At 41.5% G+C, this 26,936-nt stretch overlaps 1 protein-coding gene across 13 annotated transcripts in view; it reads right to left on the bottom strand.

Moving 5' to 3' along the window:
* Positions 1 to 489: 489 nt before the first annotated feature.
* The window catches only part of SMOC2 (SPARC related modular calcium binding 2), a 131,539-nt gene continuing 105,092 nt past the window's right edge, over positions 490 to 26,936 (bottom strand). For 2 of the 13 annotated variants that reach the window (XM_071738895.1, XM_071738889.1), the window contains exons 10-13: positions 9,392 to 9,494; positions 8,241 to 8,515; positions 5,382 to 5,424; positions 2,006 to 2,163 (exon numbers count right to left, since the gene is read on the bottom strand). In XM_071738895.1, coding sequence (XP_071594996.1) covers positions 2,139 to 2,163; positions 5,382 to 5,424; positions 8,241 to 8,515; positions 9,392 to 9,494 — 446 coding nt within the window. In that variant the 3' untranslated portion in view covers positions 2,006 to 2,138. Of the gene's footprint in view, positions 2,164 to 5,380; positions 5,425 to 8,240; positions 8,516 to 9,391; positions 9,495 to 26,936 lie in introns of all 13 variants that reach the window. The other 11 variants (XM_071738884.1, XM_071738892.1, XM_071738888.1 and 8 more) reach the window with 9 other exon arrangements.

Here is a 26,936-nt window from a genome sequence, read left to right as displayed (position 1 = left end):
CTCTCCCAGGTTAACTGGGCTGCCCCTCCAAACCACAAAGGGACATGGCAAAATATTTGATTGTCTGTGTTCACCTTGTCTCCAGAGACAAAAATCCAAAGAAATTAGATGCTTTTTACAAAAAGTTGCTATTTACCATACAATGCCCACCTACCTAACCAGGTTCTGGGTATTCCCAGGGTTTGCCTCCCTCTTGCCACTGTTTCCAGGCAGGTTGGAAGTTGCTCAGCAGAGGGAAAAGTTCTGATGAATATCTGTGAAATGTTGCACTTTCCTGAGAAGAGGCAAGAGACCAAGCTGAGCCTCTATGGAGACAGAAGCAACAAAGCACCTGGCCTCAAAAATCAGAATGAATAAAGCCTGAAGGACTTAGGAGAGAATTCAACAGAGGGGCAAAGGAAAAATTCTTGTAAACTTAATACAGTGGTGAAGCCACCACCCTGGGTACCTCCTTCCAAGGTGTTGGAGAAGAAAAACCACGAGCATGTGTTGATAACATACTGATCTTTAATCTAGAAAGAAGATTAAATTCAAAGTTTAACCGTATAAAAGAATAGCAAATACTTTTTAAAACAAAAAGACAACACGCAGCTGCACCTGGGTTCCTCCTGCTCCCAAAGCTGAAGGGTGCACAATTCCTGGGGTACAATTCCACTGCACAAAGTGGTTCCTAGCACTTCAGCCTATGTTGAAAGTGAAATAAACCATTTTTGTTTGAAAAAAAAAAAAAAAAAAAGCTTTTCCAGGTACAAGCTGAAGCCAGGGTGCTATTATGATTAGCTAGTCACATGTCAGATCCCACAAGTTATTAAAAAAAACCCAAACCAGGACAAAATCACTGCTTGCTGCAACATTCCTGCCTCTCCAGGTCAGCTCCTAGATGCCAGCAGCCCATCTACCACTGCATCCATCAACCCAGCTGCTTGTAACTCACAGCTGAACCTTTTTTTCTCTTGGGTCCCCTGCTCTAAATCCACCTCCTCAAATTCTGGTTCCCCTCATGCATGCCTATTATAAAAAAAAAAAAAAGAAAAAAAAGGACTGGGGGTGGAGGGGAATGACAGAGAAGGTATTAAAACTTGGGAGAGCATCCTTCAGACAGCAAGGGAATGGCTCAGGCAGGGGTGATGTGGGGAACCAGCCCCTCCTGATGGCAACTCTTCAAATCTCTTGAGTTTTGGCCCCAAGGCAAAGCCAAGAGGTGATGGGGCAGGGAAGGCTGAGCAATCTCTTGAGCCTCCCCTGTTTCTCTCTGGAGTTAAATTTTATAATTCTGACCAAGAGAAACTCTGCTCTTGCTTTGCTTTGCCCACAGAAAGATGCTTGGAAGCTCAGACTGGACCAGAATGGAGGGGGGGGCATTGCAATCCACCTTATTCCCTCTTGGTTTGCCAAGGGAAACTAAACAGGGGGGAAAAATCCTGCCAAAAATTCTAATGGATAAATATAAAAAATGAATAAAAGGAGACATTTTTCTCCCAGGATCCCCACTGCAGAATGCTTGCTTTGAATCCATTAGTGGTTGTATTCTCGTTTCATGACCTTTGGAAAGCTTCATTAATAACAATCAAACCCAACTGAAAGAAAATACTGCCACCAATGACAAATCTGCTCAGTTAAAAAGCTGCAAAACCAAGTAAACCTCAATTTAAACCCTTCCCTCAGTCCTGCAAAACTGAAACATCCAACACTGCTTGGACAAAATTGAGAATACAGTAGACTTCTCAGCATAACTCTATTTAAATGACATTATTGATTAAGAAAAAAACAAGGTATACTATTGAAACCAAAATACATAGAACCAGGTTTCTATGCTACTGGTTGCCAACAAGCTATGGAAAAAAAACAAACCAAAACAAACCCAGTTTAAATGCAAACTTTTACATCTCCAACACATTTTACATATTTCAGACAACAACAGAATACACATACATTGTATGTGATAATTTTTCAAAACTAGCCAGTACATTTTCACAGATTAAAAAAAAAAAAAAAAAAAGTCTGTTTAAATATTTCATTTCTACAAAGTGAATTTACATTTTTTAAGTACAAAGTGCAAATACTACAGTTGTTTTTATTGCCTTTTTGGTGAGGAAATCTCCCACATGTCAGAGATCTGCCTTCTCTCAGTCAGCTGCTCACCCTTGCTTCTTAGAAACCTGCAAGTTGGAAAAATTTGCATTATTAGTGGTGGTTTCAAGTAATCAACTATAAACCTCTGTTTTTCAGCTGTGTCCACATGCCACTATCAGAAAAAGAGATCTGCACAATATATATATGGGGAAAAAAAATAAAATAAAGCCCTTCATGGTAGTTCTGAGCATCTGTGAAATAAGACGAGCAGCATCTTAACTATTTCTTAGCTCTTTTTTTCTCAAACACACAACTCTAGCACCTGCCTGGTTAAATCTCAGGTGCAAATGAACTTCCTATGGCATGAGATGGGCAGAGTCTGATGAACAATCTCTGATTTCCTTGTAAACTTTTTGCTTGGCAGCAAAAAACCCCCCGGGTCCCTTTGGGTTTGCTGGGGAGGGGGAAGCTCAGAAGGGAACCAGAACCCCAGGTCTCTCAGATCCATCATGTTTGGCCTCTTTTAGACCCAGCACAGCTGAGATCCAGCATATTAGTGGGATTCTAGTTGCATTCTTTTAGGTTTTTGTGGGTGTCTACAGACAGACCTGCACCTACATATAAGTTAGGAAAAAGTTCTTTACCATGAGGGTAATAGAAAAATGGCCCAGGCTGCCCAGGGAGGGGGTTGAGGCCTCATCCCTGGAGATGTTCAAGGTGAGGTTTGATGCTGAGCACCCTGATCTAATGAGGGTGTCCCTGATACTGCAGGGGTTGGACTGGGTGACCTGGAGAGGTCCCTTCCCACCCGAATTATTCTATAATTGTCTGAAAAATAGATTCCAGACACAGAGGTCTAAGCACACACAAACATACAGAGAACTGAATTGCCACAATAAATTAGAAGATGAGCTCCTGAGTGGTGCAAATCCCCACCTTTGAATTCATTCAACTTTGAATCAAAAAAAGAGTCCTTCAGAGGGTGTTTTCCTTTGAGAGGGTCCTACCCAGCCCTGCTGCTTTTCAAAAAGTTTTTTTTTTTCAAAAGCAAAACTCCCCTGCTGAAAGCCACCTTCTGCAGTTACAGCCTTGCATTGTTGGGGGATGAAGCTGCCAACAGATGGTTTGCTGAGCCAGTCTGAATTCCAGGCTATCATTTGTCAGCAACAGCTTTTAAAATAATTGCTGCTGAGTCAGCAAAAAGTACTGGAGAAAAATGAAAAAAAAAAAAAAACAAAAAAACCCCAACCCAACCAACAACATAGAAACTCCGAGACACTTTTATTTCAGATTCTCCAAGTGAGGATCAGATTACAAGAAAGGGGAGAGGGTTTGTCATGCTTCAAGTGTAATGCACGTGTGCCAATAATTGCCATTGTCTAATTAAAAGAAGCCCTTTGAATGGCTTGGAGTTCCCACTGGGTAATTGGTTTCAGGCTGCCCAGCTTAGAGCAGGAGTGATTTGTGGGGGGAACTTAAAAAGTGAAGACCACAAACATTTGTTTAAACAAACAGAAACTTATCACATCCCTCTAGCTGGGAGGGTATTTTCTAAGCCATCAAAGGGCTCCTGGAGAAGCCACAACCAGTGTGGAGCTTGCCTGAGCTGAACATCAAACAAATGAGAGAGAAAGCAAGAAACAAATTGATTAGCAATGAGAGGAAGATTTCTCTTGGGTTGTGGGAGGTTGAGTTTTTAAGAAATTAACCTTGCTTTCTGATAGAGGGGAAGGCATTAACCACAATTATAGTTTGGGGATATTTTTAGCCAAATTCCTATCTTCCCTGCAAGGTTACCTGAGCTATTCCTATGATTTGTTTATATGAATATTTCAAAAGCAACCCATCATGTACTGATTTTTTTTTTTTTTTTTTTTTTTTTTTGGGTGGGGGAGTAATAATTTAATTCCTGTAACTAATAGAAAAGTGAGGCAAGAAGGGTATGAAAATGAATTTTTTACTAGAGCAGGCTCACAAGTGCTTCTTCAGACCCATGCCAGGAAGTTTTGTCCATGTTGTCCAGAGACTTATTTAAGAATAATGACTATGAATATCTACACACAGAAATGAAAAGCCCCTTTTAATATTATTTTTTTCTGAGCTTCCATTTGAATCCCCCCTTTTCAGTGTGAACTTTTCCTCGATTTAAAAATTCTTCTTTTGTGCCTTTTGTAGCTCTGAATGCCACGAAGAGCCCAAAAGCCATGAATGATACTCCCTGGTGTCATTCAGAAACAACAAAATCAAGTCTGTGCAGAAAACTAATGTGAAATACAGCATGGATTATGTTGTCAGGGCACTTGACACTTTATTTGCTATGATAATTCTGCAGACTTCACCAATTTTAGGTGTAACTCCAGCAGACAGATGCAAATCCTTCTTCTCCAGCATTATTCTGCTCTGCCAGCCAAGGCATTTAGAAGTGACAGCTCTTTTCTCTACACTAAGATTTTAAAAGGTATTTAAAACCACCCTACAGTAACTCAGGGGGGTCTGAGAAACCAACAGATTTTTGTAGGGCATGGGAAATCTGCTTTCACAAAGAGAAATTTCAATCAAATTTGTGTCTTGAGGATGACTTGCAGGTGATGAATTCAGTTTTTCTTAGATAGAATTAAGGCAAAATTTGCCTTAATAAAATTTGTGTCTTGAGGATGACTTGCAGGAAAGCTATGAAAATAAAAGGAAGTGGGAAAAGAAGTTAAAGCAGAACACTTCTAAAATTGTGTATGAATGCAGAAGACTTCTTCAGGGGCTCAGTGACACTTCTGTAATTATCACTAACACAGATAATTGCAATTCCACTTTCCTAGAAGCACACAGGTACAGACACAACCCACTCTCCAGCAATGCCCTGCACTGGCAGGTGATTAATTCAGTTTTTCTTAGATAGAATTAAGGCCTTAATCAAATTTGTGTCTCAAGGATGACTTGCAGGAAAGTTCTGAGAATAAAAGGAAGGAAAAGAAGTTAAAGCAGCACACTTCTAAAATTGTATGGGAATGCAGAGGACTTATCCAGGGGCTCAGTGACACTTCTGTAATTATCACTAACACAGATAATTGCAATTCCACTTTCCTAGAAGCACACAGGTACAGACACAACCCACTCTCCAGCAATGCCCTGCACTGGCAGGTGATGAATTCAGTTTTTCTTAGATAGAATTAAGGCAAAGTTTGTTAATCAGGAGGCTGCCCTACATTTTCCTGGCAAGGCTGCAGGATGGGAGATGGATGCTGCAATGACAAGGGATGAAATCCCCAGGAGGGGACCTGGGAGTGGAGATTTTGTTCCCTTTGCCACTCACCTGCCTGCTGGATGAAGTGCTCTCAGTGTTGGCTTTGGGGGCTGCTAAAGGGAAGAAAAGAAAATGGTATGAATACAGCTGGCAAATCCTACAGCATCCTGAAGAAATGAAACCCTCATCCTCCTGTGGGATAAAACCCCAGCTTTCAATAAGTGAGATAAAATATTTCAGATTTGGAGTTGAAATACCCAGTTTTTTTTTTTTTTTCCTCTTTGCAGGTGTTGCCTCTGCTTGAAAGCTGCCTGACACCATCTCTTGCCACTCATTATGTGAAATTTGCTTAGGATAGATTGTATCTATTCCAGCATTTCAAACTTATTAAATTTTTGATAGTAAATTTAATCTATTGGTGGGAAATAAGCCTGGGGAAGCAAACTGCCTGGGAAGCACTCACTTTGCTCAAAGTCATTGCATTTGAACAGCTCTACCAGCTCAGGACATTATTAACATTTAATCAATAAAACAACAAAATTATCACTCATTTTTAAGTTTTTTGTAGTGACAAGGTCCAAGGCAGTGCTCTACATGAGAGAGAAAACAGAATGCTGACTTTCAAAGCAATTTTTATTGCCTTGTCTTTAAAAATATGTATTTCCAGGAAAGCAACCAAATCAGATTTATTTTTTAGATTATTTAGATTTATTTTCTTTTACCTGGATGCTGTTTTTAAAAGCCAAACTTCTGAGGCATTTTGCTCCCCCCCCGAATTTTCATTATTAGCTGCATTTTTTTGAAGGTCTTTAAAAAATCCCCAGCTATGGCAAGTATAATTTTGTTCTTTAGCTAAATCTATGTGGGATCTTCACATAATTTCATGCCTCTTACAATTTTCTTTCCTGAAACATGCATTTTATATGAAGCAGGAGAATCCTAATATTCAATTTATTTTTTTTTTTTACATTGAAAGGGGCACAGGAAAAGCTGGGGCTTGGTTTGAATCTTTCTGGAGCTTTCCTTTATGGCTCAGAACAATAACTTCAGACCTAAATTTCATCTCCAATAAGAGAAAGGAGTGCTAAGTGCAGCAGGACAGAAATTTCTGCATGGTCACACAGGGAGTGACTGCAGAGCTCAACACTTCAAGCAGTGGCAATGAAAAAGGTGTTAAATTCCAATTTACACATTTATAGCATAAAGACAGCAACACTCATCCACCTTCATCTCTCTCAGTTAAGAGGAAATTGCATGGTGTTATCATTAGGTCCATAAAAACACAGAAAAACCAAAGTAATCTGCCACTGATACACTTGTTTCAAGAACTCTGGGTTACACAATTAGCATCATGTAGAGCTGTTCCTTCTTTCTGCACTATTTCCTTTCTTAGGCTTGAATACAAGAATACAACCAGTTATGTGCAATCCCTTTTAATTTCTGGCTGCATTTTCCATATGACTTGCTTTTCCTTTCCTATGACACCTTTTTTTTCTTTTTCTTTCTTTTTTTTCTTTTTTTCTTTTCTTTTTTCTTTCCTTTCCTTTGCTTTTCTTTCCTTTTCTCTTTTCTTTTTTCTTTCCTCTCCTTTTCTTTTTTCTTTTTTTTCCTTTCCTTTCCTTTCCTTTCCTTTCCTTTCCTTTCCTTTCCTTTCCTTTCCTTTCCTTTCCTTTCCTTTCCTTTCCTTTCCTTTCCTTTCCTTTCCTTTCCTTTCCTTTCCTTTCCTTTCCTTTCCTTTCCTTTCCTCCTTTCCTTTTCTCTTTTTTTCTTTTCTTTCCTTTTTTCTTTCCTTTCCTTTTTCCTTTCCTTTTTCCTTCCCTTTTTCCTTTCCTTTCCTTTTCTTTCCTTTCCTCCTTTCCTTTTCTTTCCTTTTTTCTTTTTTTCTTTTCTTTCCTTTTTTCTTTCCTTTTTTCTTTTCTTTCTTCTTTTCTTTTTCTTTTCTTTTCTTTTCTTTTCTTTTCTTTTCTTCTTTTCTTTTCTTTTCTTTTCTTTTCTTTTCTTTTCTTTTCTTTTCTTTTCTTTTCTTTTCTTTTCTTTTCTTTTCTTTTCTTTTCTTTTCTTTTCTTTTCTTTTCCTCTTTTCTTTTCTTTGCTTTTCTCTTTTCCTTTCCTTTCCTTTTTTTCTTTTTTTTTTCTCCTTTCTTCTTTTCTTTTCTCTTTCCTCTTTTCTCTTTTCTTTTCTTTTTTCTTCTTTTCTCTTTTCTTTTCTTTTTTCTTCTTTTCTCTTTTTCCTTTCCTTTCCTTTCCTTTCCTTTTTTTTACTACTCTGGCTTCATTTTAAGGTCCCTCACAAACACAACAGCTTCTTACAGCATGGGGATCTCCTGTGCTGGTTTACCAATTTTTTTTTTTTTAATTTTTTCATTTCCAGGCCCTGTGTGATTACCCCCTGCAGGGACCATCGCCCACTGGAGCTATTTGATTCCCCTTTCCACCAGTTTGGCAGCAAGGGAAACTGGCAGATGTTTAAATCCACCTGTTTGGCAGGTGACCACATTCCTCACTCCATCTCTAAACCACCTTTAAGAAAGGAGAAATCATTAGAAAACTCAACAAAGTTGAGTTTTCCTGCTTCCTCCCCAGCAGGAATCCAAACAGCACATGTGTGATGCTCCCACTCAATCAGGAGGTATCACTGCAATGCCATGAAACTGATTATTAAAAACATGATTATTAATGAAACATGATTATTAATATTATCAAATCCTCTTTGGATTCCTGCTGGAGTGGTCAGAAGCAACAGGAAAGTTTGGATTCCCTTGGAGCAAAGGCATCATTTGCCTTTGCAGCAGCCCCAAGAGCTGCAGTAGATACAGACAGGTGTATTTTAATTTTTTTTTCTTTTTTTTTTGCATCCTTCTGGCATGTAAGAAATCCAGACCCTGCCAGACCTGCAGATTCTAGGGACCCAAGTTAGAAAAGTTTCTTACTGTGGCGTTTCCTTGTTTCTGCTTTACCTTCTTCTTTTGTTACTCCCAAGCAGCCCATCAGTTCTTGAACTGATAAGGACTTATCATTGTTCACATCACAGTATTCCACAAACTTCTTCACGCATTTTTTGGGTTTGGATTTCTTTCTGAGGAATCTCTTGAAGGGTTTGATTTCTTTCTTGCCAATGTCACCACTGGAATTTTTGTCCAGCTGTTTGAAATACCAGTGGACCACTCTCTCTTCCAAAGTATGGTTTGGGTCAGGCTCTGAAACCCTGAAACAGAAAATAAGAGTTTAGTTTTAGTTCTGAAATACAAACATCAGCTTATACCTTTATTTCTCAGTAATTAAACCACTGAGAGATGCTTTGGTACATAAACCTGTAATGAATCCCCCTTTTTTCCCTTCAGCCAACTCTACCCTGAAATTTAAACAAAGTGCTGGATTTTGCTCTTAATTAACTCCCCCAAACTGTGTTTTAGTCAGCACCATACTGAGAACAGTGTTTTCCCCTTTCATTTCTTGAGAAAGAGAAAAGGGAAGAGAAAAACAAAAGAGAAAAAGACAACTTAATAGATGACACAGATTAAAACATGGAATACACCTCACTGAAACAGGTCAGCAGCCAAATTTGGAGGCTCCAGTTCCCACCCACAATGGATGATGGTCTTACAGATAAAAACCTTACCTTGAATTACAGGATAAATTATAAAAATAAAAGTCACCTGCTCTTCAAGTAGCAAGCACCCCCCTGCAGCCACCCAAACTTGGAGAGCACCTCCACATTTTCTAATTCTGCCTGTGACTGCTGATAGAGTTTGGTTTACAAGCAAGTGGGCAAAAACATAAATGAGGAAAGTAGCACATTCATCAAGTGAAGCCTGACAGGACAACAAAAACTGAGACAAAGTTGTCCAAACAGCTCTAGAGAAACTCCAAAAATTCACTGCTCAAGTGCATCCCTGTTTAGAGGACATGGTCCACAGTGCTAACTTTGGAGTAAACTTTCCCTTGGAAATTCACCCGAGCAGAAAAATAGTTACTCCTCAAAGCCCTCAACAATTTCTTCACCACTCCTCAAAGCCCTCAACAATTTCTTCACCACTCCCAGGGTGCTTTTCAAGCCACACAACAAGAATCTGCAGCCCACCTGCTGGAAGCCAAGGATGGATCCGAGACTGCATGCACCATATCCGTGGACAAGGCATCCAAAACACTAGTCAGGAACTCATTCTTCTTGGCCCCAGGACAACCTAGAAAAACAGATTTATTTTTTCTGTTTGTTTCCTCTTGTTACACCATAGATAGCTGTGATTCCCTCCACACAGAATCCCACAAAAAGGGGAACATCATTCCAAGGCAATCTCTGTGTTCAGGTACATGTCTGTAACATAGAGCAGGAGTAAAAAAAAAAACATCTTTTTTTAACTCAAGCAAGTGGGAATCTGGTTTCCATATCTTGGGTGCCTTTCCTCCAATGTTGGCCATTATTTTTCCTTCTTTAAGATATTTTTTTCCCATAGGTCTCACACTTTGAAGAGAAGAGCTTTGACACCTCAGAAGTTTGTGCATGACACAGACTGGTTGGGACACGGTCTAGAAGCCCAACATTTCTTTCAGAGTTCCACTTTTCCTCCTCTGAGCTACCATTTTCTTTCTCAAGAATTGGTTTTCCCCATCTCTAAAATGCCAATCAGCTCCCTTCCCTCTTTCATTTGTCTCTTGGAAAGTGCAACTCCCACTATAGGCACCCACCCCAAGCAGATGCTGTCAGTGGGAGCTTTGGTTCATCCCGTGGGATCCTCTGGTGATGGCTCCATCATCCTCTAATCCACAAAATCCTTCTGAAAGGACCTGACAGCCCATCCCAGGCACTTAACATGTCAGATAAATACAGGCTGAAAGCTCCACTTGTGGGGCAGTGCAGCTGGAGCAGAGAAATTCCTCTGCCAAGCACAAGGATGCTGACACAGGGAGGGTTGCTCAGACATTCCACCTCCTTCCTCTCCTCTTCCCTAGAGCCCTGAGCCCAACACCAGCTCTGTCCCTAGCCCTGTAGCAGCTGGGTTACACTCTGGGATGATCCATGAGCCATAGGGATAACAGGCTTGAAGCTGCAGCCCATGGCAGGATTTTTGCAGAAAATTCTGTGCCAGGGGCTCCTTTTCCTGCAGTTCTGTTCTGAAGTGGAAAAGGGGAATGCTTGGAGGTGTTGTGGAAAAGGCAGATTAGTCAATCAGTCAATTCCTTATTTCATGACACTTCTCAGTGACCTCTGGAGCAGGCAGGATTATCTGAAAAGCCTCATCTTGCCCAGCAAATTAGTTTTTAATACATCCCCTGTTGATCCAAGGAAATGAACCTGGGTTATATCAGCCCTGAGCTCAGCTCTTAGACAGGAGCAGCACCCACTTCCCATTATTTTCCAACATATCCAGGCAGTTAGGAGTTTTCTGCCTTTTCTGTATTTGCCTTTGGTACCACAGGACATTGGATCCCAGTGACTGGAACAAATAATAGGAATATATATATAGATAGATATATATATATATAAATAATAGTAAGAATAATAGGAATTCACTGAAGCAAATTTTGCTGCACTAGAAGCACACATCTGAAACCAGATATCACTCCTCTCTTTCCTTAACCTTTAATCAGGTTGTTTGGGTTGCTTTTAGGTTTTGGTTGTTTGTTTGGTTTTTTTTTTTTGGACCTGTAAAATAATAAAAAAAATAAAATAAAAAAACCAAAAAACAAAACAAAACAAAACAAAAAACAACAAAACCCACAAAAAAAAAAAAAAAAAAAAAAAAAAAACAACAAACCCCCCCCCCAAAAAAAACCAAAACCAAAAACCAAAACACAAGCCAATCTCACAGCTATGACTCTAATCCTAATTTTGAGGTCAGTCAGACCAGCATTTGAGCTCTCTCTGTAAGGCACAGAAATGAGGAAGGTGGCAAGAGATTAAAAGGGACAGAAAACTTCTGTACCAAGAGGTTCCAGGTAGCACTCAGTGCATAATCCCAAAGGACATTCTCTGGAGCAAAGAGCTTGCTGCTTAGAGACTGTGCCCATGTCAGTAAATGGGGAGCTGTGATTTAAGTGGAGCTACCCAACTCCACAAGCCACAAAAAAAAAAAAAAAAGATTGTCCAGGGTGAGCAGGCAGAGCCTGTAGACCAGATATAATTCTCTTCAAAGGACAGGCAACAAGAGGGTTGTTGGAGGAATTCCATGAAAACCTCTCTTGAGAGATAGAAGCTTCATCCATCTAATGGTGGGGCTGGATCACTGAATGCTGCTCCAGACATGACTTGTGAACTGATACAGGGTTCATGGAGAACCCAGACAATAAAACCTCAGCACATAACAGTGCAGGGAAATATGGAGACAAGATAGTTTGACTGGTTTTTTTCTTAATCTGTTCTTTTTTTGGCTAGGTAATAATGTTAAGATCCCATTTGATTTAGGGGCACCACCTGAATTTTTCATGTTAGTGTTGAGTGGGTTCCTGAGACATCTGGAATAAAGTAAAAAAGTTTGTGTTAGGTACTTCCCAGTGCTGTTCAGTGAGGTGCTGAGTGTACATGTGCTACAGATGTAGAGATCAGAGAATCCCAGAATGGGTTGGGTTGGAAGGGACCTTAAAGCTCCTCCAGTCCCAACCCCATTGGCAGGGACACCTCCCCCAGCCCAGGGTGCTCCCAGCCCCATCCAACCTGGGCTGAGACCCTGCCAGGGATGGGGCAGCCACACCTTCTCTGGGAAACCTGGCACAGGGGCTCAGCACCCTCAAATTAAAGAATTTCTTCCTAATCTCCAAGTTTTAACCCATTTCCCTTGTCCTCTCCCTACCCCCCCATGCACAAAGCCCTCCCCCAGCTTTTTTGTAGCCCCTTCAGATACTGGAAGGTTGCTCTGAGGTCACCTCAGAGCCTCCAGGCTGAAAAACCCCAAATTCTTTAGCCTGGCTTCATAGGGGAGAGGCTCCAGCCCTCTCAGTATTTTAATTAAAAAAAAAAAATAAAATCATAAGATATAAAACATGAGTTATCTTGCTACTTAGGAGACAGTGCTATGTAGGGGAAAGTCTCGACTTCTAAATCCACAAGAAACCACAGCAAAAAAATTCCCAAGTTTGAAGGCTGTTTCTGACAATTGTCCCTAAGATTAAGAAAGGTTTCTAAATATTTCTTGCATGAAGCTCCAGTAGCAGCTGACAGCAAGAGAAATCTTCTCCTAGGAAAGAAATCTCCCTGTTAAAACAAACACCATCAGTTGCTGTGAAAACATTCTGAATTATAACTCTCCTACTTAAGGCTAAATGACACCCTACAAAATCCTCACCAGTTAAATACAGAGAAAAGATTCAGTTTCTCCCACTTGTAATTTTTGCTGCTGTGTGGGCAATCACACAGCAATTTACCTCACAGTGAAATCTTTGTTCTTTGCAGGTGTTATTAACTCAGAATAAATCTCTGGAGGCTTCACGCTGGGATTTATTTTTCAACAAACTTGTAGAAGAAATGGTGAGACTGAGGAGCTTGAGCTTGATTGTGTGAATCATTTACTCTTTGGCAAAAAAACAGAGACAGGGAAAGAGCAGTCCCCTTATGGGGCTCTTTTGCTTCTCACTATGGTTTTTGTGCTTCAGTTCCTTCTGCAGCTCCTTGTCCTGGGTGGATTTTACAGCTTGCAGAAAGAATAATTTGTTGGGAAAAGGCTGAAGTTGAAACCAGGTGGAATTAACCTCCAGGTTCAGGGATTTCACCCGGCAGAGCTGAGTGGTTGCTTTAAGGATAGTTTTACCCAGAGTAAATCTTAGCCCCAAAACATCCACCCCACAAATGACAGGAATAAACCAATGCCTCATTTCAGCCATAACACAAAGGAAATCCAAAAATCATCCTTGTGCCCTGCATGGCTCATATCTCCATCCCCCTCTTAATAGCTCTGCCTTCAGTACTGAGGATTTCTGGTTAAATCTCTGAGGTTAAAGCATCCTTTAAACCTTCTAAAATATACACCCAAGTGTCTTGGAGCTCCCTTCTTGGTTGATAACAACCCCCTTGTCCTGACCAGCAATAAAGATATTAAACAGAACTGGCCCCAACCCTGAGCCCTGGAGAACACCACTTGTGACCACTCACCAACTGGTTTTTTTCTCCACTCACCACAACTCTTTGAGCCCAAATCACCCATTTTTTACCCAGCCAAGCATACACCAGGCCAAGCCATGAGAAGCCAGCTTCTCCAGGAAAAAAAATGTGAAACTGGGCTGTGGACTTTACTAAAATCTAGGTAGAACACAACCCCATCCTTTTTCTCACCTACTAAGGGGGTCACCTCGTCCAAGCAGATCAGGTTGGCCAAGTGGGACCTCCCTTCCACAAACTGATGCTGACTGAGCCTCATCTCCTGCTTCTCCCACTGATCCTGCTGATCCCACTCAGGATCAGCTCCTCCATAACCTCTCCTGACAGACCTGGAGCTCCCCAGTAGCATCCTTGTAGATGCTTTTTACTTCTGCTAATTCCCAGTCAACTGGGACCTCCCCAGTGAGAGATGATGGCAAATGGCTTGGTGAGCACTTCTGCCAGCACCCTCAGAACCCTTGGGAGGATCCTATCTGGCCCCATAGAGTGGGATACAGGAGAAAAGATTTTTACAAGGTTTTTTTCAGTGGTACTGATTATTCTGGGAGGACAGACAACAGAAGGCACAATTATTTCCTGGACTTCTTAACATGGATCTACCTACATTCATTTCTTGTGATCCATATAAATCTCAGCTTTTGCTTCCCTAGGTATGCTGAAGGCCCTCCTCATTTTTTTTTTTTTTTTTTTGGAGGAGTTCTTGAGATTCTCCTGAGCCTCATATTCTAGCAAAAAAAAAAACAACCCAAAAACAACTTAAAAGATGAGCTTGGAAACTGAAACTTTTAACTTTGCTGCAGACTAAAAATCCTGGCTCTCACATGGTGGTTTTATGGCTCATTGCAGTTTTCCCTCACTGCACCTCTCATAAAAAGTAATTATCTACTTCTTAGTCTCTGTCAAAGAGGGGCTGAGGACATTATCATCTGTCCTTGCTAACATCTCTCAGGTATTGCTCTTATTTCCCTTATTTTCTCTCAGATATTCTTGCAAAATAAAAGAATAAGTTTAATCTCAGGGTCAAATTCTATTTTATCTGTGCTTACCCAAATTTCAGAAATAATAAAGTAGACCAGAGCAGATGCCACCTGCAAGGGAGCTACAGCCCCATTGCTTTGTAGCCCCAGATCTCTGCATCTTACAGGGAAGAACTATTATTTGGGGAGAAGCAGATTTCAGTGCTCCAGAAATATTTCTTTTTTTGTTACTATTTTTAAAGGACCTTTGTGTTCTAGTTCCAGGGGAGGAGGGGGGAAGCAGAAGAGTTAACAAAGGATGCTCTTTTAAGGCCCTACCCTTCAATCCCAGGCATTCAGATCATTCCAAAGTGCATTGAGTGGGATTTGTTGAACTCCAGCCTGCTGAAATGAGGTGTCTCAGTTATTTGAGCTCAGCATAAAGGAACCCATTCAGGAGGAATTCACCCCAACTACCTTCAGCTTTTTCTTAGAACAGGATAGGATCTCCCTGAAAATGTCTCTCTTCTCCCCTGTTAATTGAAGGAAGCCCAGACAGGTAACTCCCAGGTGGTGTAAAAATGCCTGTGATGAATTCTCTGTGTATCTGGTTTATAAGTTCATTTAGTCTCTATCTGCCCTTTTATTTTTTGGGTAAAAGGGGTGGAAGGAAGGGATAATGTTGATAGCAGAAACATATGATGCTATGAACAGTTTTCACAGGCAACTTAGGGGCAAAGTCAGGCTAGGGCATGTGCTGATAGGAAAACCAGTTCCTTACATCCATTCAGATCTTGTGATTTTATTGTTAAACAAGAAAAGATGAACCAGAACATCACAGCCTAACAGAGGCAATGGGAAATAACTCCCTTTTCATTACCACTTTTTGGGTTGTATTTTCCTCCAGGAGAGTTTGCAAGGGTTTGGAGGAGCAAATTTCTTGCTGCTAACAGTTCAGAGGTCTCCCTGGGAGAGCAGCCAGGGATGAACAATTATTTTTGGAGAAGGGCAGGAAGCAGATTTTGGTTCTCCAGAAATATTTAACTTCTTTTTTTTTTTGTTACTGTTTTTAAATGACCTTTCTGTTCTAGCTAGAATCCTCTCAGATGCCACCCAAAACCCAAAAGCTGAATTTGAGAAGGTCTGTGAACCATTTTCAACATATTCTTGTGGACTTTTACTTTTCTAGTTTTGACAGGGAAGAGGAAAAAGGTCTCAAAACTCAGCAGAGAGAGGTCTAGTGCTGCCTAAGCAGGCAGAGGGCATTGATGTTTGTCATCATGTCCCTGCCTACACAAATACAGAAAATCTGAACTGTTGAATATTTTGCTCCAGCTTGTGCAAATGCAAGCTCCTAATTTTAGATGTTTTACTTTCTTTCTAACAGGACCTGCACTACAGCCACGTGGGTCCAGCTCCAGTGGCAGAAACCAACCCATCCATCTGAAGTGCTGGCAAAATCAGCCCACTAATTAAAGAGAAATATTTTGGAAGCCAGTTGTTTCTAGCATGGCAGCTCTCTGAATCTCCACATTACCACTCTCAGAGGCTGAAAAATCAACTACCACCATTACTTAGGGGGTCAAAATGCAGCCCATTTTTTGGGGGACATGTATTAGGTCCAATTCACTTGTATTTTCATCATGCTGTTATGTTTCCTCTCAGGAGCTGGGGATGAAATAACCATATTTAATTACCTCCATTTAAATCTCCATTAAAGGGGGAAAGCCATTACAAAAAATGTATGCTGTTGCAATTATGGAAATGACCTCAGAAATAAGGTGCATAATTCTGGTCTCCTGCTGGAAAAATTGAACTATGGGGACTTTGCTTCATGGTTTTTACATTACTTAATTAATCTAAGCAGCCCACTCCTTGGAACTGTGAATGAAAAACAGTCTTTTCTACAAACTGATGTTGGTTTTAACCTTTCTGAATATCTCTTACTGAGTTTTTTACCAGTGGAGGCATCAGCTGAAAATCCCAAGAGCATCCACTTTCAGCTAAAGCCACAAAAAACCTCTCTGTGTTCAGATCCTAAGAACAAAAGCAAAAAGAAACAAAGAAATTTCAGTGCTGAGTTAGAAACTGTTGGCTCAGCAATGTACATCTACATGAGAGCTATTTTCATTGAGTCCCTCCCAGGTAGCAGGGGTACCAGGTTTTCAGAGAGAAAAGCAGAATTCACACATCAGTCTGTGCCTCTCACACTCCTAACACAGGGTGGACAGAGATTTAAAGCCAGCACTCCCAAAAGATAATTTTCAACCCCTCCAAGTGTTATATCCATGATGGTTTTGCTTCAAATGCACCACTGAAACACTGCACTTTTTCTTTTTAAATCCAAATGCAGACACTGGAGACCAAGGAGGTGGAAGATCTATCTGTATTGCAAGTAGCCAGGTGAAAAAACAAAATCTTTACCTATGGTTTATTTTCTTTATGCAGATACCTACTAATAGTGACTTTAGATTAGGAGACAAATTTTCCTTAGTGTTACCTGAGTTATTTTTTTTCTCCCTCACTGCCATAACTGGTAACTAAAAGACTTAGAAATTGGATTGCCAGCACAGAGGATAGCAGGGAATAAGGGGAGGCAGCCCTGGCTATTTCTTGGAGCATTAATTATATGCTGATTTTTAAACTCAGAATGAGTTTTTAAAGCAGTGATTAAAAAAGGTTTATAAAATGGAAATTCTGGAAGTAACTGGAGTGAAACAAGAGTCAGCAAGAACCACTAATGCATTACTTGAGCACTATGGAATGAACCAGTCCTTGGAAACCTGGCATCACAAAAATCTCTCTCTCTTTATGTAGCATTTAATTTGGGATTGGCACTTGTGTTCCCTTCCTGGATGCTTTCCATGAAGCATTATGGATTTCCTCTGCAAATACCATTTCAAGTCTCACTGGCACATCCTTTGCTAAATAAATAATGAAAAAAAAAAAAAAAAAACCTGTAAAATGATAAATACAAAAGCACAATCACTGCCTTACAATTGGTTGGTATGAAACTTTTACAAGGTATGATACCAGGCAAGAGGTGTTTCTGAAGGAAGTGGGCATGCTCTGGAAGACTGAAGGCTCAGGCCTTAATAATGAGGCACTAGACATTTAATTTAAAAATAAAAGTCCACTCCTAATTCATCATTACTTAGCTCACCCCTCCAGGGTCAACAGAGGGAGATCACTGGAGCTACAGGAGCTTTCCAAACTTGCTTTGCAAATTGACCTCTGCTTGGAATGGATCCCCCAAGCCAAATATAATACCCTGTCCCTCATTAAACCCCAAGAACCTAATGTTCAAGCACTGATGAGCTTGACTTCATCCCCCAAAAGCCAAGCAGTCAGAATTAATCATCCCACCCTTCATTTGCAATGTAGAGCCAGCACCAGGGAAAGGAACACCCGGGGCTGGGCAGCACAGATCCTGCAGTGACAGCAGCACAATGGGGCAAATTAAAGATGGAAAGGAATATATTCCTGGTTCTAAAGTGCCTGCCAGGAAGGATGCAAGGCAGCTGACAATGGTTCACAGCACAGGGTTTGATTACAAAGTGCCTGAGGTCCTTTTGCAGCAGGGAGCTCCAGTTTCAGGAGAGCACTCTGATGGATCGGGATGGTTTCTTCAACTGGAGCCCTGCACTCTGTGCTGGTGTCAGACTGTGGTCTGGTTTTCCTGTGGGCTGCACATCCAGCATTTGGTCAGGAATTCAGCTAGGGATACCCTGCAGCCATTCCAAGGCCCTGGATTGCCTTCTGTCAGTGCAGAAGGTGGAAGAGAAGAGGTTGTGGAGCAAATGCCAAGAGTTGGGTTGCCTAGAGTCAGGCACTTGGGATTAACAAGTAGTATCTGCTGGGGCTGAGGAGAGAGGCTACTGGAAGGTAAAAACCATCCCTGGGGTGGGACTTGAGAGGAAAGAAAAAGAGAGAGAAATATCCCATCATATCTCTCCAGCTTGGTCTGCAAAAAGCCCTGACCCTGTTTTATAGAGTGGCTGCCATGACCTGGCAAGACTGAGCAGGAGGACACAAGTTTAGGAGTGAAATTCTCTAAATTAAGGGAAAGAAATTCTTGAATTTCAGGGTGGTGAGACCCTGGCACAGGTTGCCCAAGGAAGTTGTGGCTGCCCCCTCCTTGGAATTGTTCAAGGCCAGGTTGGATGGGGCTTGGAGCACCCTGGGCTGTGGGAGGTGTCCCTGCCCATGGGGTTGGGACTGGAGGAGCTTTAAGGTCCCTTCTATCCCAAACCATTCTATGATATTATGAGTCTGTGTCCTACATCTAGAGCAGACCCTGGAATCTCATCTGTTGTTGAGATAGGAAGGCACAGAAGGGATTCTCCTGCATCTTGCTGCCTGCTGCCATGTAAATGGAGAGAGAAGGAGAGAAGGAAAATGAATATTTTCATGTTCTGGGCATTGCAGGGAATAAGGGAAAATACAATCTGAATGTACAACAGCAGCATCCCCAATGCTCATACCCAGCACTCGTGTATAATAACCTGATTTCCACCCAGGTATTTTTCAACAGCAAGTGCCTGCCTGTTGGTGAATGGAACTGAAATAACAACTGATAATAATTTATACACCCCGTGTTTTCATTCTAACCCTCCTGTGAATACTTTTTTTGGTATAAATATGCAAACTCTGATGTTGATTTAGCAAACAGCAGTCGTTTTCCATCTCAAGTGAATGAATGTACTCTTATTCCAAATTAGAGGTCCATGCACCAGACTTGGAGGTACCCAACACTGCAAACTCCATCAGGCTGAGATTTTGAGTCAATAAAATTTATATGGCTAAACTCAGCCCTCTGCAGATGGCTATAAAAGGATTCACATGCTAGATTGTCACACATCAATAGGTGGCTCAAATGAAAGGCAGAAGAGATGGTAATGAGAACAAAACTGCTCAAACCTTTAAAAATGCCTGGGATTAGATTAAGAAATTCAATACATGTGTGGGGATTAGAAGGACAAGATAAACACTTAAACCCCATCAATTTCTGTCAGTTGGAGAGCCACATTCACAGAGGAGTTTGCACCAGGGTTCAGCTGTGTTTGGCATCACAGAGACCAAAGCTTGAGCCAGAATTATTTCTTTGTGGGCAGCAGAAGGAACGAATATATGGTAAGGAAAAGGAGGAGGCAAGCACAGAAATCATAAAAATGAGAAGAAAGGCATGGAAAGCAGTGGAAGAAAATGCTGCTTGAAGTTTGAAGCAAGCTCAAGCAAACAGCCTGTGCTCTGACACAGACACCTCCAGCAGCACCCACACTGACAGAGAATTAATCTTCCTCCCCCCTTCTCCAAACAAATCTGCAGTTCACTGAGATAGCTCTGGCATTCACATGAGCTGAGAATTCTGGTTTGGTTTTGTTTTCTCTGCTTCTGCCAAACCCCTCTGGATAAGGTGGCTGAATGTCTCTGCATCTTTAGCTGCAATCACAGGGGGGTTGATATCTTCCTATTGCTTCTGATGCTCTTGGGATGTGACCACAAAGCAGCTCTCTCTAGGCCTGGCTAGACAACAATTCCATCACAGAGGTGGGATTGAGTAATTTAGATTTCACTCTGGTGCAGGATGAGTTTTTTGGGTTTTTCTTTAAGAAGGAAACACCCCATCCCATCTTGACCAAATAGCTTGGGGATGAGGGCACAGGGCTGGGATGGGGGAGGCAGAGCTTGAGCTCCCTGAGCCAAACCAGACAGAGCAGGGAGTTGAAACCTGGCTTGCTCTTATCCCAGCAGAGTTATCCCTAATCTCTGACACTAGAGAGTCAGGTTCAATTCCCTGCTCTGTCTGGTTTGGATCAGGGATTTGAAGCCAGGTCCTTCCCTCTTCTGCTGAGTGCTGGAATCATCGAGGGCTTGTGTGTCCCCAGAAGGGCTCCTTTTGTTGTGAGCAAACCCTTCAGAACAAAGAGTGCAGCTGAAACCACTTCTATTGCACCATTAAAACCTTTTCTGCAGGAAAATAACAATCATGTCAGACTGGACAGCATGTTCTTTGCATTAGGGCTTAATCCTGCATGAGAGTTCTCCTGGTAGAGAAACGCAACCAACGTCTTCCAAAAAACCTGGCAAGGGGGTGAAGAAACAGGGTGTTCTTACTGGGGCAAATTGATTCATGGGCTTAAAAACAAGCACAGGCATCACTGCTTTGCTGGATCAAGCACTTTGCACACTGAAGAGTCAAATTCTCAGTAAATAAGTTCTTTGGGGACTGAAAACTTTTTGCTTCCCAAACCAGAGAGTTGTGGGAAGGGATGCTTAAGCAGCACTTTATCAACCTGCCATGCTAAAGGCCACTGTTTGTTGGTTTTTTCAGCAATGGTTGTACACAAGAGAACTCTTTGTTTGATAGAAGAACTTACTAAGTCTGTTGAATTTTATTTTCTAACTTGAAATCCATTCTATTTAAAATTATTTCACTTGTCTGTTATTCAAGATAAATTACTCAGTTAAGAGATGTAATGAGACGATACAATTCCCAGTGGGATAAAATTTAATTCTCAGCCTAGGGGAAGAAATAGGGGAGCTGGAAGGAATCAAACATGCAGATAACAAGGAAAAGAGTGGGAAAAAAAAACCAAACCAACCAAAAAATCCAGATCATTGCAAGGGGCAGCAAAAAGCACAGGGTACTGCAGTGGTTCTATCTGAATTTGGGGGTTATATTTCTGTTCACAACACAGAGCACAAGTTTGCTTTTCAGCCTCCTTTTTTCTAGTAATGAAAAAGAGTCCAACTGCCTAGCTTTCAAAGCATATTTTAAGAATAAATTCCTCTTCTTTCTGACAGGCATTTATCTGTAGTCTCTACTGAAAATACAATGAGCATAGAATGTCCTCACTTTATCTGTCCTGTGTCACAGCGTTCTGCTTTATCTGTAAACAGAGATAAAATATAAAAACTGCAACCAGGGGGTAGAGGGGTTGAAGAATTAATCTTTTGCTCTTGAAGAAAGGAGTTCAAATTTTGGTTTAGCTACAAGCAAATTGACTCAATTAATTCCTACTTGTCTCCAAATCATTCATGTTACTGGGGGAAAGTGCTGAAGAGAAACAACTGGGAGAGAAAGCAAAGCTGTGAGGGGAAACTTGAATTGTGCCTATGCACAGGGTATGAACCTTTATAATAAATGAGTTTTGGAAATAAAAGCTTTAAAAAAAAAGTATTCTCAGTATTAGGACTGAAGAGAGGCCCACTTATAAGTGCTATCAGAAAGATAAGGCAGACAAGGTACCCTTCTCTTTCTGCATGCATGTACAGCCTCTGAAATTCATGGGAGAAGGAGGGAAAACTTCAGCACCAGGACATTCTCTGTACCCCACAATGAGCTCACTTTCTCTCTATCAGAGAATCCTAGAATTGGCTGGGTTGGAAGGGACCTCAGAGCTCATCAAGTCCAACCCTTGATCCACTCCCCCCCGTGGTTCCCAGCCCATGGCACTGAGTGCCACATCCAGGCTCTTTGGAAATATCTCCAGGGATGGAGAATCCACCCCTTCCCTGGGCAGCCCATTCCAATGGCTGAGCACCCTCTCCAGAAAGAAATTCTTTCTAATGTCCAACCTAAACCTCCCCTGGCACAACTTGAGACCTCTTGTGCCCTCTTGTCTTGCTGAGAGTTGCCTGAGAAAAGAGCCCAACCCCCCCCTGGCTCCAACCTCCTTTCAGGGAGTTGTAGAGAGTGATGAGGTCTCCCCTGAGCCTCCTCTTCTCCAGCCTCAACACCCCCAGCTCCCTCAGCCCTTCCTCACAGGACTTGTGCTGGATCCCTTCCCAGCCTCCTTGCTCTTCTCTGGACCTGCTCCAGCACCTCAATCTCCTTCCTGAGCTGAGGGGCCCAGAACTGGACACAGGACTCAAACTGTGGCCTCCCCAGGGCTGAGCACAGGGGCAGAATCACTCCTATCAGCCATATCTTGGAGTTACAGTAAGAATAAGGGGGTCTAACAAGGGTTTGCTTTTTCTTTTCACCCTCCCTCCACGTTTAATTTAGAACGAGGAGTCCACATTGGAGAGACTCATGCAGGTAACACTTCTATGAAAAGAAATGGAGGTCCCTCCTCTCACAGACTTTTCTGTGCAGATTATTAAGAATCAGATCATGGGGTATCTGCTCACACTCCTATTTCCCCCCACCCCAGCCTTCCACATGAAGCATCCATCCAGTGAAACATCCCACAAGTTACTCCACAGCCAGGTAGGAACACCACAGCATTCACCCCAAGGCTTAGCCAGGGTTCCCATCTTGAAGCTCAAGCAGCTGAGGAATTTGACCAAACAAGGCTTCACTGTGGAATAATCCATCCAGTTTTCACTCTCCCAGAAGAACTTCCCCAAACAACCCTACTTTCACCAAGCCACCTTGCCTATGTCATGGGAATTAATGAACTTCACAAGTCAAAACAACTCTCCATGAAGAGTGAGCCCTGTTTTTCTGAACATCAGAAATGCCAGCACTGCAGCAGTGGGCCTTCTTTTTTACCAAGCCACAGATAGAACTGTAAATGAAAGCCTGATTCCTGGACCTTGCAGAGCACATTCATCTTGCTCCTTGTTCAGCTGCCAAGTTTGCTGTAAGGTTGTCTGATGCACGCCTTGGACCATGAGCTTGGCTCCCAGAGAACTGGGCACCCTGTAAGCACAGGGGTCAAAATACCTGTCTGAAGAAACCAGGCTTTTATAAGAATTTCAAATTATGATTTTTTTTTTTTTTTTGTAAAACCTTACTGGATTAAAGTTTTCTTAGTGACAAACACACACAGCAAATGCAACGCTCAGGATAAATTCTGCCCAGCTCCCAGAATTAAAGAACTGGGTTTGTCAACATGTGAGACACAGATGTTGTGGTTCTTTTTGCCTTGATTCTTTTTTTTTTTTTCTTAAATCAAAAAGCAATAACAAGGGAAAAGAAACACAGGAGACAAAGGATGAAATCAGCATTGTGTCAAAGAGAGTGGAAAGTCAAAACAGAGAGCGTGATTTCCAACAGCTCAAACCAGCTTTTGAGTGTCTGCAAAAAACAAACTCTGCTCAGCTTGCAGTTGGAGTTTTATGAAAAGAAATATTAAAAATTAAAGTAATTCAGAAAACAAAGTAGTTTCTTTTAATAGGAGAAACTTCCCTTCAACCTGCAGGGACCAGAATAAGTTCAGCTAGAGAAATCAATCACTGTCAATCTGGCATGGGGATTGTATATTTAATATTAATTATTTTTATCCCTGACTTCAGTTCTAATCAACATGGCAATGTCAGTGACATTTAGGAGCTGAACTCACTGTAGGTGCTGTTTACACAGTCGAGATAATTCCAAACTCTACAGCCCTGTTCTAATTAGGGCTCAAATATTCTTTGTACAAGGGGAGTGGAAAACTTGGATTCCACTAAATGATTAAAGAGAATATTTACCAAAATTTCTTAATTAACGAAGTGTCCTGGTTTGCCAAGGGAAAAAACTGTACACAGAGAGTAGCCCTTTGACATAGATGTGCTGCATTAGATGCATCAATCACACTTTTTTCAGAAGGAATCATCCTGTGTTAAGATGTTAAGACCCAATTATAAGTTATATTTTCTCTCCTGTTTAAGTACCCATTTGTTACTAGGTCTGCATGAGAAATCTGAGGGAGCTGATTGTCCCAAACCATCTCAGCACAGGGGTGCACAGAGCTGGTGTCACCCTGGTTTTTAAATTAATTTGGCTCCTTAACCTTTGCTTTGCCTTTAACTCTGCTCCACAGTGAATTTCAAGTAGGATCCCAGCCAGCAAATCTGGATTACGTACTCAAAGAACCCAAAATGCAGACTTTTAAGGATGGATTCTGTAACTTCCAGTTAGGGAATAGGAGCTGTAACCCTGGGACCAACAAACCCAGGGGCTGAGTGCCTGCATCTCATTTAGCAGCCAGAGATTATGTAGCTCATACAATACCAAGGATAATGGAACCATCCTAAACCTTCATCCTAAAAAACACTTATGCTTGGCTTAACTTTACAACCACATGTAAAGGTTCCTTTGATTTTAATGGGACTAATCACAAGAAGAATGTGGGTAAGTGTTTGCAGGATCAGGGTTCAGCAGGTCATGAATTGTAGTTGAGGAATATTTACACTGAATTGCTTGGGGATGGCTTACAGAGCAAGAGGCTTTCCCACAAGACATTTCTAGATAGCAAACAAATTCAAGACCTCCACAAGCCTAAAGGGCAAAAGTTGTGAATATTTCCTGTTCCAAAATGATGAACAGCTCTCTGCCATGTGCCAACACCAGGTACCAACGAGCAGCAGCTGAGCTACAGAGAAAGCAAATTTCTGAACCTTGTGAAGCACTCTGAGTACTTTGAAAGAATTCCCAAATGTTTTTATGGAGTAAATTCATTTCCTCCTGAAGGGCTCCTAGTTGTGGAGCCCTACAAGTTGTATTGAACCCCAGGAATCCACCTCATGCACCTGAAAACCCTCGAGATGCTCTTGCACACAAGGTCACCTTTTGAACAAGAATATTTATTCTTTGTGCCTTCTCTGAGCCCAGAGAAATGTCTTGTCCTGTGTCTACAGACCTGATGCAAAAAGGGACCTGGAGAAGAGCTCAGGTGTAAGAAGGAGGTGAGAGATGTTGGCTGATGGAAGCACTTGGAGGAATTGGCAGGAGCTTCCACTGCCTCTTCACCTGATGGCATCTGTCCACTCAAGTGGCTTTGCAATCAATCAGCTGGACTGAAAATTTTCCAGGCATCCTCTTGTTGTTCTGCACAGTGGGCAGAGCATCAGGACCTCAGACTATCCAGCTATCAACTCTTAGGATACAACCAAAGCACTGCACAAAGCACGAGGACTACTCAAGCTCACCTCTGGTCCCAAGTTCTCCATATTAACAGTACCCACAGAACCACCTTGGTTGGAAAAGACCTTCAGGATCATGACTTCCAACCATAAACCTGACACTGACAAGTCCTTAACTAAACCATATCCCTGAATACTATATTTGTACAGCTCAAACACCTCCAGGGATGGTGACTCCATGGAAAAGCAATCGTGTCTTTGATGACAAGAAGGACATCAAAGTCCTGGCATCACCTTGGAGCTTCTGCTGGAATCTCAGCTTAATACTGGTATTTTACTTCCTAAAAGAAAACCCACCTCTGGGAGAGCATGCAGCACTGGTTTTGTCTCTCACTGGTGACAAGGAGGCAACTGGTGACCAGTGCCAGGGGTCTTAGCCATCCCAATGCCTGGAAAATGTCAGGATGGAATATACTCTCTCAGCCTTTTTCTCAAAAGTGAACAGAAAAACTAATGCAGCCACCTAAAATCCAAATCTAAATATTTTCTAAATCTTTTCTAATTCTACCTAAATCTTTTCTAAATCTTTTCTGCTGTACCTGCTGATGTGAGAGCAGAGTACCATTAATTTTGACTTCACTCTGTTCATTGTGCATGTTCAGGGAGCTCAGCTCACTGCCTGACACCTTCAATCATTAAAAGTAGCTAAAACTGCTGTTATTTCTGTATTACACATGAACATGAACTTACTCAAAATGTTTGGAAGTGGGAAGTCTTGCCCTGGCTTAATTTTTCACAAGCCCTAAGGTTTTACCTCTGCCCAGATTTTGAGACATCACTGTGTATATTAAAAATAAAAGTATATATTATCCATATTATGTATTGTATACTATAGCACATGTTATATATTATAAAAATTAAAATTATGATAGTGGTTCTTATCAGTGCAGGCTATTTTCAGAGTCACTGGAACTGGAAATCTCACTTAACTCACAGGGAAATCAGTGATGATGTTTGATTGCCAGGAGACTTCTCCAAGTGGTTTCATGCAAAGAATAAATGCCTAATCCTTGTTGTTGCCTCTTGAAAATATAGCTGCAGACATATGTTCATTCAGAAATAAAAACATTGACTTTTCCCTGGTCACATATTAAGCAGGAGAGCTTTTTCTGCCAGATAATCAAGGAAAACTTGTATCCAAGTATGAAAACACAACAAAACAAGACACCCATTTTGCTGGGAGCAGCCTTACAAATCAATGCCATGTTTTTATTCACTTTATCAGATGAAAAAGAAGCAGCCCTGTGCTGTGTCTTTTAGAGGAAATTGTGGCTTTTTGTACAGCTCCCACTCAGTGTTATGATAAGGTTCAGGTGTCATCTTTCCTGCTGATTACAGCCCTGGCAGACTAAAAGGTTTTCACCTTTTCCTTTCAGTCATGTGGGGTTTTCCTGCCATCTTTCAGATTGTGTGATGATAACTTGTGCAGGCATTCTGGCAGAAAACACTGAACTCATGCTGGCAGAAAACACAGGACTCACTCTACATCAAACTTTCCCTCTACTGTTGTTTGTTGGTGGGTTTTTTCCCCCCTCTCTACTCCCAGAACTGTAATCCAGTTGCCCCCAGATATCAGGAGCTGCTTCTCCCATCTCTTTGCTGTACAAGAAATGACATCAAGATTTGGGAAATGGATTTCTTGAAGCTTTAGGATTGCAGCAACAAAGTTTGTTCAGTGAGGGCAAAGACTTTAAACCCTTTTAGCTTCCAGTGTGATCAAAGTT

This window comes from Heliangelus exortis, chromosome 3 (genome assembly GCF_036169615.1).
Source record: "Heliangelus exortis chromosome 3, bHelExo1.hap1, whole genome shotgun sequence".
Classification (NCBI taxonomy): Eukaryota; Metazoa; Chordata; class Aves; order Apodiformes; family Trochilidae; genus Heliangelus; species Heliangelus exortis.
Note: the sequence above shows the minus strand (reverse complement) of the source record. Positions and strands in the feature narration are given on the sequence as shown.